The following is a 12,648-nucleotide window of genomic DNA, read 5'->3' on the forward strand; positions in this document are numbered from 1 at the left end:
TCATATTTTTTAGGACAAAAAAAAAAGGCTGATTTTTCGAAGGGAAAATAGTAGCAATATTTAAAATAACGGCATATTCTTCTTCTTGTTGCATTCACTGTACGTACGGACCAGCCAAGCCATGACGTTGGACAGTTCAGCGTAGGATATTAAATTGCTGAACATAGTAATGTTCACAAATGTTAATCATGCTTACATACATACATCTTATGACCTAAGGGGAAAAAAAAATCATGAGAAAGCATAAAAACTCATTTTGTAAAATAATGATCTGACGTTGCCAATTTCTATAAATGAAAGGGGGGAAAAAATTACAAATCAGATTCTTGTGAGAAAAAAATCTGAAATTTATTTTAAGGACACATCACCCAAGCCAAATTTTCATCTAGTGTGAAGACTGTATTACTACAGGATAGGAACAAGCTGTATTACGCTTCAGTGTGTAAAAGGAGAAGGCAATTAGAGAGAGGATCGTGTCATTAGCGCAATGACTCGCTTGTTCTTTGGTTCAGGGTGTCAAACGAGCTTGTAATGAAGGATCAGATTTCCGTTAGTGGATCACTTGGCCGACAGGTGCTAAAACACATATTTTTTGCCTGGACAGTAAGCCCCCACCCCGCCCGAAAGTATTGGAACAGCAAGGACAATATCTTTGTTGTATACTGAAGACATTTGGATTTCAGATCAAAAGATGAAGATCAGACAAAGCCCAAGCAATGTCATTCCCTCCAGCATGCTTCACAGATGAGCTTGTGTGTTTTGGATCATAAGCAGATCTTTTCTTTTCTTTCTCCATACTTTGGCCTTTCCATCACTTTGGTAGAAGTTTATCTTGGCCTCATCAGTCCATTAAGTTTTGTTCCAAAACCTATATGGCTTATTTGTGTACTTCTTTGCAAAACCCAATTTGGCTTTCTGATTCTGAGTGGTTTGCGTCGTATGGTATGGCTTGTTTATTTCTTCTTTCTTCTCCAGACAGAAATAAGAACAGAAAGAGGCTGCAGTAAAAGCCTGAGAAAGCATTTGAAATTAAGGATGCATCAGTCTAGTGGAGTCAATGGGGCACAGACTTGCAGGAAAGGTTACTGCATGCCATCAAATATTGTGACGTCCGTTCCAATACTTTTGCTCTCTTGAAAAGCCGGTAGCTTCGAAAGAAACTTGGTGTTCACAGATGTAGTGAGTCACAGTTGCGGTCAAAAAATGCAACCAGATCATCTATGAGGCGTTAGACCGCAATATTAAATATTTAGACGAAACCTAAGAATGAGTTGGACTGGGTGTCGTCCTCACACCTGTGATGCATCATTTGTTTTTCATTTTTTTTACATATACTGGTATTTAACTGTTGTTCAAGTGTAAAGGGAAATTAACTAAAACAAATTAAATTCATTATATAAAACTAAAATCTAATAAATCTAAGAGTAATGTTAAAATATTTGGGGAAAAAATAGAAGACTAAAATCATTTTTTAAGTATAAATAAGAAAAGGTGTATAATATTAAAAGAATACTATTATTATTTTTAGTTTAGAAGAAAAAGCTATGACAATAAAGTCATGTTTTTTATTATTATTTAATTGTATTGCTTGGCTGCTGAACCCTTTCCTGTTAGCTTTTGTTTCAGGTTCTATAGTACTTTTCCTGTGTGCCATCACTTATAAAACTCACTTTTCTAGTTTTCCCAGAACATTCTGAGTTGAACACATTATACCCAATGTTGTCAAGCGGTTGTGTGGGAAAACACAAAATATTATTCAGGAAGATTCGGAACAGCGTCCCGGCGGGCCGGCCGATAAAAGGTGAGAAATGTGATGCACGTGGCATACGCTGTCAGTGCAATGCCGCCGCTGCTGTCGTGCATTCCTCTCATGGTTTCCACATTTGGGAGGTGAGGTACATAGTGGAACTGCTCTAATCTCATCTGTAAACACTATGTACAATGCACTGTTGTGTGTGTGTATGCGTGTGTGCCCCAAGAGGCAAGGCAGACCTCGACTTCCATTCATCTCCCGTCTGAAGGGAAAAATGGATGTAATCTTCAGAGGCGCTCATCTCCCCCAATCTAAATGTTATTAAGCCAAGGTTGTTTTCTATGAGTATAGTCTTTCACATCTCTTGACCAGCACTTACGATATCTAGACCTGTGGCAAAAGGTTCACATGTTCTGCCTTCCCTAAACACACACTCATACACATATACATACAGATGACATTCACATAGAGGACAGTATGTAATGCAACACATAGCAAAGTGATGGTCCAGGAGCCAAATGGCAGTAGGAGTGAGAGAACATGCCAAAAGAGCACATACCGCTGATCCACGGGCTCATAAATCTAGTGATGGTCTGCAAACGCTGGAGGCAACGAGTCCTCGGACGACGTCGCCCAAATGTTTTCTCATTTTCATCTGTGGGGAAAACGCACGGTGAGAAATGAAAAAGAGAAGGATGGTCTAAAGTGGGCGGCCAACAAAGACTATTTTAATACAATGGGAAGAGAACCTAGCCATCATAAACTATCTGGAATCATATTGAGTAAATCAAAAGATACAGAGACACACCCAAACACACAAGTTTTTGTTGATTGATTTAACTGATTAATAGGATTGATTTTTTTGTTAATTTCCGTCTTTGCTCTAAAATATGACATTATTTCAAATTAACTGTGCAGAAAATGCACAAGCTGGTCTGTAGCAATTCAGAAAATGTTGATCATTGTTTTCCAAAGTAAAAGCAGATGTTTGCAAATATGTTATTTTGAAAAAGTACGAAGAGCTGCTTTCACGGAGGTCAGTGGAAATCGGAGAATATTTACTGTTGAGAAGCTGAAATTCTGAGAAAACAGACAACTTTGAATTAAACTTCATTTTATACTTGTTGAGAATGAGTCACGAATGTTAAAAAGATCATTTGCTGTTAATGTATTTTGGCTTCCTTATTTACTTACACTGCGAATGGCTGGCGACCAGTCCAAGGTGTACCTCGAAGTCAGTTTGGGTGACCTGCAGCACGTGTGACCCTAATCACAAAAAGATTTATATAAAAGGGATCAACAGATAGATGCATTTAATATTTACAACTTAGACAGTTTCAAAACATTAAAAACATAACAGAGCATTCTAATCTAGAATTTCATTAGATTGTAGTGTTCCTAATGTTGTGGCCAATGAGTGTGCAAAGTTAGGAACTCTACACACACACACCAATGGATAACCATCGAAATTGTCAACCAAATAAAAGAGAAAATTGTGTAAGATTGTAACAATATCTCCACCTCGGGTATTTATGGGCTGTCAGTTCGTTGTCAGACATCTGTTTCAGCTTCAGGTGGGTGAAGCCAGGCTCAAACGAAGCCCACGACTAAAACATAGAATGACTCACGGAGCAAAAACAGGGAGCAAACAGTTCAAACATAACACACTCATAATCTTGCCGCGACCGTTCGTCGTCGACAACCACCTTCGGATGACCCCTCGCATGGCCTTCGTGACCCCCAGCCAGGCAGAGACGGCACGGACAGAAACATGATATATGCCAGGACGGTTGGTGTGGAGCGCACGCACATACACGCAGACACACACCAGTAGAACTTGTTTCATATTTATTGATGTATGGTAGTAGGAGATGGTGTTAGCTTCTGTGATCGTAGTAGTAATTATTGCACAATATACAGTATCCATTATGGTTTTAATATTAGTCTATGTATTATTGATAAGATATTGTTTGTGTTGTCATATTAGTATGCGTAATAGATGTAAAATTCTCAGTAGATGATGTTTTAGTCATGGTTGGAAGTAATTGTTGTTCTTGTAGTGCATTGTAAGGAAAAAGAAAAATACGCTGTGTGATATTTTTCTCCGCTCCCCTCCAAAGTATCAGTGAAAGTCTCCTTTACCCCAGGAAAATTTTTAAAAAAAATGATAATAATCTAAGAATAGTCCTGGATGCTTCATGAGCATTGGGATGCGGCAGGCGCTCCACAATAGCAGGACATGCTTGCTTTGGCCTTGCATTCATTCACATAAGTGATGCCATATGCTGAGAAGTGAATACTTTCTCACACAGATTAGCACATCATTGACCTTCATGCCACACCTCAACCTTTTCCAACTTGACAAAGTTAATTTATAAATACAAATCTAGAAGTCATCTGTTCCAGGGTTACACTGAGGCTCTAAACTGTGCAGCTGACATCTTTTCTCGGAAATTGTTGTGGGCATTGTAAGGATGGGCCTGTCAATATGAGACCCCAATGAACTGCTTCAGCAGCCAAACTATTTGTTTTATTGTGTTATTTTCTGACTGCTCGTACATCGATTGTGTTGCACTATAGTTTTATTGTGTTCTATGTGTGCAGTGTACAGCTGTACATTGTAACAATTTACTCGGGGGAGATAGTAAAGTTGGATCATATAAAAAAAAAAAGCTGCCACATGCTGAGGCTACATCTAATCTGGAACATATTGACAGACACACACACACAATAGTTTTCTTTTTTTTTTAACATCTGGATGGATCTCCTACACTGAGAACACAAACTAGAATAAATAAATAAATAAATAATAATACATAACTATCTGCATGCTGTCCCGATAAGCAAAGCAGCACAAGACAGGAAGCTGCTGTGATATCATCAAGGCAACACTTGCAAAGACATGAAATGCAAAGTGCAGTCCCAACTAATCCAAGCATTCTATTTGATATTTTAAATAGATTTGTTTATGTAAAATTTTCTCAGCCATCCCCCAATGTATCAGTCAACCCTTAAATCCCATGAGACTTTTTTTTTTTTTTTTTTGCTCAGTGTTTTTTGTATGAATGGTATTAAATTACTAATTACCCAAACATGACAGAACTCTTATTTTCATTTGTGGTAACATTAATCATGATTATATTTTAATATTTAAAAGTAGATTTCTTTCTCTTCACAATTATTTCAACACTGTTATAGTTGACCTGGTTTTACTTTAAGGGTGGATTTTTTTTTTTACATTTGATCACAATTGTGAGAATATATTATCTTCATTCATTGATGATGAACACTCAAATTAATTTGAAAGGTTTTGTGAGTCCTCCCTAGTCCTTCTGAACTACTAACGGATGTTGTTTCACAAAACAATGATACTGCGGTTTGTGGCCACAAATACTTACTGAATGTGAACTGCAGTTTGAAGAAGTTGGTAATAGACATTCTTTCTTGTGCTTTTAATGAGTGCACCACTCTGTTTTGCATGCAGTGAAAAAATCTCATCTCTGCCTCTGATTAGCAGTTGCATCATAACGTTGACGTGGAGACTCTCAGCGGCTGGAACGCAAATGCCATCGCAAAGTGACTGCTAAACCATTTTGGGTTTTGTCACATCTGCAGAAGGTATTACATGCTAGCAGTGACATGAAGCAGGACTTGCATTAACAATCGTGTAGTTCTGACCACGCACACGCAAACCCCAAAACATACTTTGTTGGGTTGAGATCAGACGACATTTTATGTTAAGTACTTGGACAAGACATATAATCGTGTATATGTACCTTAGCTTTCACTTCAGTTGCTGCTTGTTTGTTGGGACTCAGTTTCGACTCTTGATGGGCTTGCCAACAGATGATATTGCAGTTCCTTTTTTTTTCCAGCTGTTCAAAGGTATAGGAACAATGTGGCATAAATGTAAATCTAACTTACCATTCACCGCAGGTGCTGTGCTATTTGCCAGTCTCGCTGGTTTGGTCTTCTTTTACCAAATAAGGTACTTGGTCAGGTTGAGAATGAATGGATGGCATTTTTTTGCAGAGTATCTCCATTTCCAGAAAATCAAAAGTATTAGCACACAGCTGCAGAATTAAACCTTAGCCTTCACTTCATGGTCCAGGTTGTTTGTTGGTCTTGCTGCCTTCATTTCACCTTTCACTAAAAAAGAACAATAGTCTAGAGGGGCTCAATGAAAAAGATTTAGAAAGCAACCCAAGACATTTTGAAGGCAAATCATTTTTCTTCTACGCCCACACTATTAGGCAGCACAAGCGACACGAGTACTCAGCTTTCCGCACCTAACGTAAGTGCCATTAGATTTGGGTTCAAGCAACACCACGGGGCTACAATAACTTTTTATTTCAAATACGTGTTAATACTCACAACAGGTTAACAGAACACAACAACACAATTCCTTTATAAACAATCCCCAAACTGGTAAGTTTTTTAATCTTCAAGGGAGTTTTGCACCTTCAACTTGAAGTCATCCACCATCTTCTTAAGCCCTTGCACGGTCTTCTCATCATCCTCCAGCGCCTTGGAGTAGCAATGCTGCCCCTGGCTGAGCAGGTCCTTCAGGCAATTCTGTGACACAGCAGCAACATGAAACAGCACTTAAGACACTTGCGTCTGCTTCCTGGAGTGTGCCGGAAGGACAAAACGTGAACAGGAATGCAAGAGCGTTACCTCTGTGGCAGACAGGTGGTCTGTTGCTATGGTGAACACACTCATGAGGTTGTTGCAGACCGTTTTTTTCTCCTCATTGGTCTCCAGCAGCACCATTTGGTACCTCAATGACACAAGTGATCATTTAAAGGGGACGTTATGGGAAAATTCACTTTTTGACTTCTTGTATAAAAAACACAGAAGTTGGGTCTCGTCTATATACCGCCGTTAGTGTTCCAAAATGAAGGGGGACTAATTGACACAGTTTATGTATTGATCTCACGAGCGTCCCTAATCAAGCGCCCACCGTCCCAGCCACTCACTGTTGCTTCAGCGCCTTATTTTCCTGCATGGCTTCCTCATAACCACTGTTGACCTTCTCCTTCAGAAGATTGCGGTTGCGTTCCACCGTCTCCACCTCCTTTGCCCACTCTTTGTCCTCCCGCTCTTCCTCCTAATCACACATGCACACAGTGTGCCATATACATCAGAGGCACGTATACGGCTGTTCCAGGTGGCAGGTGTACGTAATTCAAACCTTCCGGCTGGCGTCCCAGCGGTCATCCACCTTGCGGATCTGCTCTCTCAACTGCTTCTGGTCATTTTCCTTGTCAAAGATGTTGGAGATCACCTAAAGCAGAAACAAAGTAGTTACCACCTCAATTTGAACCCTCAACAGTGCTACAGGTATTGTTAAGTAGTGTTTGTTGCAGTTCCATTGACAGAAGACTAACATTTTACTAAACAATAACATTTGTTGAGGTAAAAAAATAAAGCTAAAATTGACACCAACAGACACAAACAGTTGCCTTGATCCATGTTTTGGGCATTAGCATAATCTGGATGATTTACGAGCTACACAGACAATCGACATTTAAAGGCAAACAGCGTTACACAATCGCATAACAATACTACCAGAGCATCTGTGAATATTTTTTAATTTATTTTTTAAACACATTCTCTGGCTGCCTTTGAAGTTACATATAGCTGTCAAAGTGAGTGAATGTCTTAAAAACAACAAACATTTTCTTTACGTATTTAGAAGGCATGTTGAGTAGTGTTACTCATCTCAAGAGCACCATACACAGAATGCACATCCATTTTTCCTTGCATGTATCCATTCAAAAGGCATAAGGAGCACCTGTTCATAAGACTCCTCCAGGCTGAATTTGCTATTGGACAGTAGATTGCGATCCTCCTCCACATCGTTGGTCAGCTTTCTCAAAAGAACCTACAACGTGACACACAAAGCGGTTAAGAGCAAAACTATCAAAGCCATTGAGTACCTTACCTGTGTCTGTGAGTTGAGGTGGACATTCCCAGGTCCGCATTCAAAAGGCCTAAGTTCAAAGTCATGGCCGCAGGCGTTTTCCGCAGACATTGGTATCAGCTTCAGTTTGCGGGCGATATTGTGGTACTCGTTTAGCTTCAACTCAACCTGGGGAAGGACAGTCACAATAATAGCAAGGTTACAGCTCCACCGGTAAAACAACCTACCCAGTGCCTATGAGCAGAGGTAATTACAGTTATGGTCCGTCATCACTGAATGGGAATACCTTCTCTTTGCTTTTGGCTAGTGCGATCTCTTCATTCTGCTTGTACTGCAGGGCTTGGTCCAGAGTTTTGCTTTGACTAGTGATGACTTGCAGAAGCTCACGCTTCTCCTGGTTGATCCGCTCTACGTCAGCTGGGGTATACTTTTGGTTTTGCAGGACCTTTTGCAGCTCTGCCTTCTCGAGTTTCAGAGACTCCAGAGTACTGACTGCAGAGAAGAAGCAAATGAAAAGCGGTCAATTAAAAAGGCGCTTAGGCTCTGTGGGCAATGATGTAAGGAAAGAACATATTTTGCTGGTTTTTTTTTCTGTTTACCAGCGAGGTTCAGCTCATCGCCCAGCTCGGAGTACTTTTTCTCTTTATTTGCTTGGAAGGCCTCCAGTTGGGCGTGATAATCACGCAGCTTCTGGAGGTCTGACTGCAGCTTCATCTGCTCCATCCTCTTGACCTGTAGGCGGTCCTGTTAGGAAAGAGAGATGCGTTTGCTGGTCATAAAATGAATGGCAAATGAGCTTACTATAACTATTGCCCCTGATCATACACTTGATGACGCGCGCCGTATGTGAAATGCAAACTTAATGCAAAGTCACAATAAAATAGTCTTATTTCCGGGTGATAATGACCTTTGGGTTTTCCTTCTCCAGTTGTTCAATCTCTTCCATCAGTATCTTGTGCTTCTGCTCCATGGAAACCAGCAGCTCTTCATCATAACCCCACAGTTTCTCTGTGAAAGTACGCATCAACACACGCATAAACAAATGCAGATACAGTACATATATGCGAAAGAATGCAAACATAAAGAGACATGAACAAAGACAGCATCCCATCACACAAGAGTACACCCAAAATACACTGGCAGTAAAATATAAATGTTATTACGTTCTATTTCTCTAAATTAATATAACCCGCTGCTTCAAATAGGTCTTACTCAATTCAAAGATGAAGGCATCGTCGTCTTCCTCATAGGTGTCCTCTTCCTGCATGAATTTTCTGTATGTGGTTGCTGTGTAGTTGAGGAAAAGCTGCAGACAGGAGAATATTTTGAATAAAATCAGCACCCCACTGAAATCTAAATGAATAAAAGTTCATCTTCTGGCACCTACCAAATCAGTTCAAGGCTCTGTAAACATACAGCTCTTTAAAACATACATTAGACTCAGGAGTGGGCAAAGTATGACCAGCTCCCTTTTTTTTTTTTTTTTTAATCCGACCCACCAATCATTTACGTTTCCATGAGTCCCGTATACTGTATTTCAAATGATTACGCAAATAATTATATGATTTTCCAAAACAGTCGATGAAAATAAGCATAATTTTAGAGTCAACAACAATTCGAGTAGAAAATTGAATGCTTTGGAACAAACCTCCCAATGATAATATTTAAATAAAAAAACTTACTGTAGTATATTGTTCTGGCTATGCTTAAAGGTGGCATTGTTCTGGAAGAATATGTGTAGTGTTATGAAGGAGACTTTGGGCTGCAATGCAATTTTTTCATGTGAAGTATTGTATCGAGGCTATTTACCAAGTGACTGTGTAAAGGGAAAAATTGGACCATTCTTAAGACCATGCTAAAAAAATGCTTGTAAAAAAGCCATCACAAACTAATGTCTCAAAACAGGACTTTAGAAAATGGTTGACCGGATGAATTGTCCAGTCAATGTAAATCAAAATACCTTGTTGTAGTCTGCGCTGTCATCAATGTTGTCGCTGTCTTCACAGAAGTCGCTGAAGAGCAGAGTCTGCTGGTTCAGGTTTCTATGGACCTGGCGACGGAGAACAGAAATATTTCGGATATCAATTACTAAACCAACCTTTTTTTTCTTTTATAATGTAACCGGGGCTGCTGCTCACCTTGACACAGTCAATTAACCACATAAGGGCACCCAGTGCCTGAGGCCACGTGTGGGGAGCACCCACGGAATACAAGGAGGACTTGGACAGAACAAACGGATATCTGCATCGCAAATAGAGAGAAAAAGAGAAATATTTAGCAAGATCTAAAATTCCTAAACGTGAACATGCCACAAGTGTCAAATTATCAAAATACCTAAGAGCATACTTAATATACTGTACTATCATTAAATTTATAAATTTAAAAAACCCTCAGAGAGTGGCAACTAGGGTATTTTGTGACCTGAGTGACTTGAGGAGAGCTGGAACCTCCTCCTCCACTTTGGAGGTTGGCATTTGAAAAGTAGGGTCCAGCTGACGATAGATGAACTCAAAGATCTTGACAAACTCCTTGGTGGACGGTGACTGGAGGATCTTGGGTGCCACATGGTAGGCATGCTCTGTCAGGAACTAAATCCAAAAGAAAACAAATAAATTGGAGGTCCTGTGCCACATTTGAAATAATCTTTGATTTTAGGTTTACAGTTTGGGTTAGTCGTGTCCAGGATACCTTTTCCAAGCTATTATCTGTGGGGGAAAAAAAGCCTGGGAGATGAGAAGGCTGTATTTTTTATTAATAGTGAAGATACAAATAGATTTTGCTCTGATTGGATGACTGTTAAATTGAGTATGTAAAACAATTTTCCTCTGATTAGTAGTTTCCAGATTTTGTGGTGGCCAAGCATTTATAATCGTCATAACATGTTGGATGCCTCCGAAGCAAAATCTATAACCATTTGGATTGTTTGCCTGCAAAAAGGGAATGTCAGTCGGATTTACACCATCATGAGACCGATTTACTCTTAACCTACTAGATATAAGCAGTTTCCAGGTGTCTTAACATTTTCGTGACATGAAAGGTTGTACAATTAGGAATTTGATTAAAATGCTGGTGAAGATATGCCCCACCATTCAGGGGCAGATCCGTGTATGTGGTGCATACAGCAGACACATTGCCACAAACAAACCTACCTCATGCAGCTGTTTGATGCACTGCTGAACATAGGCTTTGTCATGCAGAGGCCGTGTATCTTTGAGTTTCTCGGGTCCTCCAAAGCCATAAACGGAGCTGCTGCGTGGCATACTGGCTCCACTTACGCTGCACTCAACAACAACAACAAAATAAGTTATACAATACTCTATGGACTCTATGCAGGGTGTCCTAAAAGTCAGTACATACTAAAGCTGCATAATATTGGAAAAAAAAATGACGCTGATCGCTAACATCATTTCTGTTGTTCACATACCGTTGACCAAAGAATCTGGACTGCCTCTCAGATGTCTGCAGCAGTGATTTGGACATGCTGAGCTTTCCCATTGAAGGCTTTTCACTGTCAATAAAAACAAGGCTGGTAAATTGTGATTATTGTGTTTTTCTTTTTATTTCAAGATAAATATTTAAACATTAAAAGTGTTGATTTATCATGGGCCATGTGTATTATGTTTTGAAGGCACACATTTTCACATTTTTTTATAATTTCTGTGGAAGTTGATGCAAGTTAACACTGGGGAAAATACCGTTTTGAAGCTGAAGTGAAAGAAATTCCAAAGATTTTATTCTAAGGCTATATTGCCCAGCCCTATAACTAAGGAGTTTTTTTTTTTAAATAAAAAGAACCAACCTTCGGGGAGTTGTGTACGCGGTGCTCATTCTGTTGGAGTCTTGCATTCGCATGGGCATCTCAGACATCCTGCTCTTGACTTTACTCTTTCTTCCACTGGCCCCAGTCACAAATATAAAGAAATGTTGAGTATGTAAAAGCGCATACACAATAAATACAAAATATGTTGAAATGCATACAGCTTCTTATGAATTTAATATTTGTAAAGTACTTGCATCTGTGGGACTCAAGTGAATCAAAAACATACTTCAGCAATGAAGAACTTGAGATCATTTTATTCTCAGAACAATTTAATAGATTGCAACTGGACTGGTCTAGTTGTCAAACAAAACGCTTTGCCTCTCATCCTTGTGTTAGAAGGTTAATAGATGATTAGAAATCCCTTGTGGAATTATGTTAGTTTCCATGGAAAACACAAAATTGTGTGGGTGACCCCAAACATTTGAACGGTTGTGTACTTGACAGTATTTTGTTGCTTATGTACTTAGTTTATCGACTCCAAGACTCCTGAGTATACTTTGAAGTAAAACTTTAGTCCTGACTATTAAATTACTATTAAATTAAATTAAATCACAAGTACTTCGTAAGAAAAGTATCTGCAGTACTACATTACACTACTCAAAAGTTCCAGTACGTCAACAAGAGCTACAACGGACAAGATACGCCACTTCTCTTCGACTAGCATTATCGAAAACACAGGCGTTATAAAAAAAATAAAAAATAAAAATCCGTTTGGTAAATAGATGGTAACATGTTTCAGTAGGTATTGAAAGTACAAGCTAATACATACCGCTCCATTTTGTCTCTTCTTTACCAAAGGAACGAAATAAACAGAATCCAAAAGGCAAACTGACAAACCCGCCAAAGAATTAAAAATGGCTAAATTGTGACATCATCGTACTACGGCAAGTCACTTAGGTCAAAAAGATACGGCTGTAAAGCTAACCATCCGTAGTGGACACTGAATATAATCATACACATGTTAAACTTCTTGTTTAAATGTAATTCTGATTTGCTTGGGTGTTTTAAAATCGGTTTACAACATTGTTTTCAAAACACACTTTTACTACTACAATTCCCACACATCATACTAATTCTACTCATACCAAAACTAATGATTCAGGAGTTAGTGAGTTGAGTGAGGCAATTTGGTCTGCATCATGTTCATGT

The 12,648-nt window shown here is 39.2% G+C and overlaps 1 protein-coding gene across 1 annotated transcript; it reads right to left on the reverse strand.

Moving 5' to 3' along the window:
• Window positions 1–6,087: 6,087 nt before the first annotated feature.
• Window positions 6,088–12,423, reverse strand: ndc80 (NDC80 kinetochore complex component). The gene is made up of 17 exons (XM_049762506.1): window positions 12,269–12,423; window positions 11,479–11,574; window positions 11,104–11,187; window positions 10,829–10,955; window positions 10,101–10,267; window positions 9,818–9,920; window positions 9,640–9,729; window positions 8,892–8,985; window positions 8,587–8,687; window positions 8,279–8,423; window positions 7,966–8,171; window positions 7,701–7,847; window positions 7,551–7,640; window positions 6,948–7,040; window positions 6,733–6,863; window positions 6,431–6,533; window positions 6,088–6,328 (listed from the first exon to the last, which is right to left on the reverse strand). Exons 1-17 carry the CDS (start codon window positions 12,274–12,276, stop codon window positions 6,191–6,193), a joined length of 1,923 nt encoding a protein of 640 aa, XP_049618463.1. The 5' UTR covers window positions 12,277–12,423; the 3' UTR covers window positions 6,088–6,190.
• Between the last annotated feature and the right edge of the window lie 225 nt (window positions 12,424–12,648).

This window comes from Syngnathus scovelli, chromosome 3, assembly GCF_024217435.2.
Source record: "Syngnathus scovelli strain Florida chromosome 3, RoL_Ssco_1.2, whole genome shotgun sequence".
NCBI lineage: Eukaryota > Metazoa > Chordata > Actinopteri > Syngnathiformes > Syngnathidae > Syngnathus > Syngnathus scovelli.

Coding starts and splice junctions, on each gene's coding strand:
- ndc80 (XM_049762506.1), bottom strand. Junction 9,921..10,100: donor GCTCTCCTCAAGTCACTCAG/GTCACAAAATAC, acceptor TTTGCGATGCAG/ATATCCGTTTGTTCTGTCCA. Junction 8,424..8,586: donor TGGAGAAGGAAAACCCAAAG/GTCATTATCACC, acceptor CTTTCCTAACAG/GACCGCCTACAGGTCAAGAG.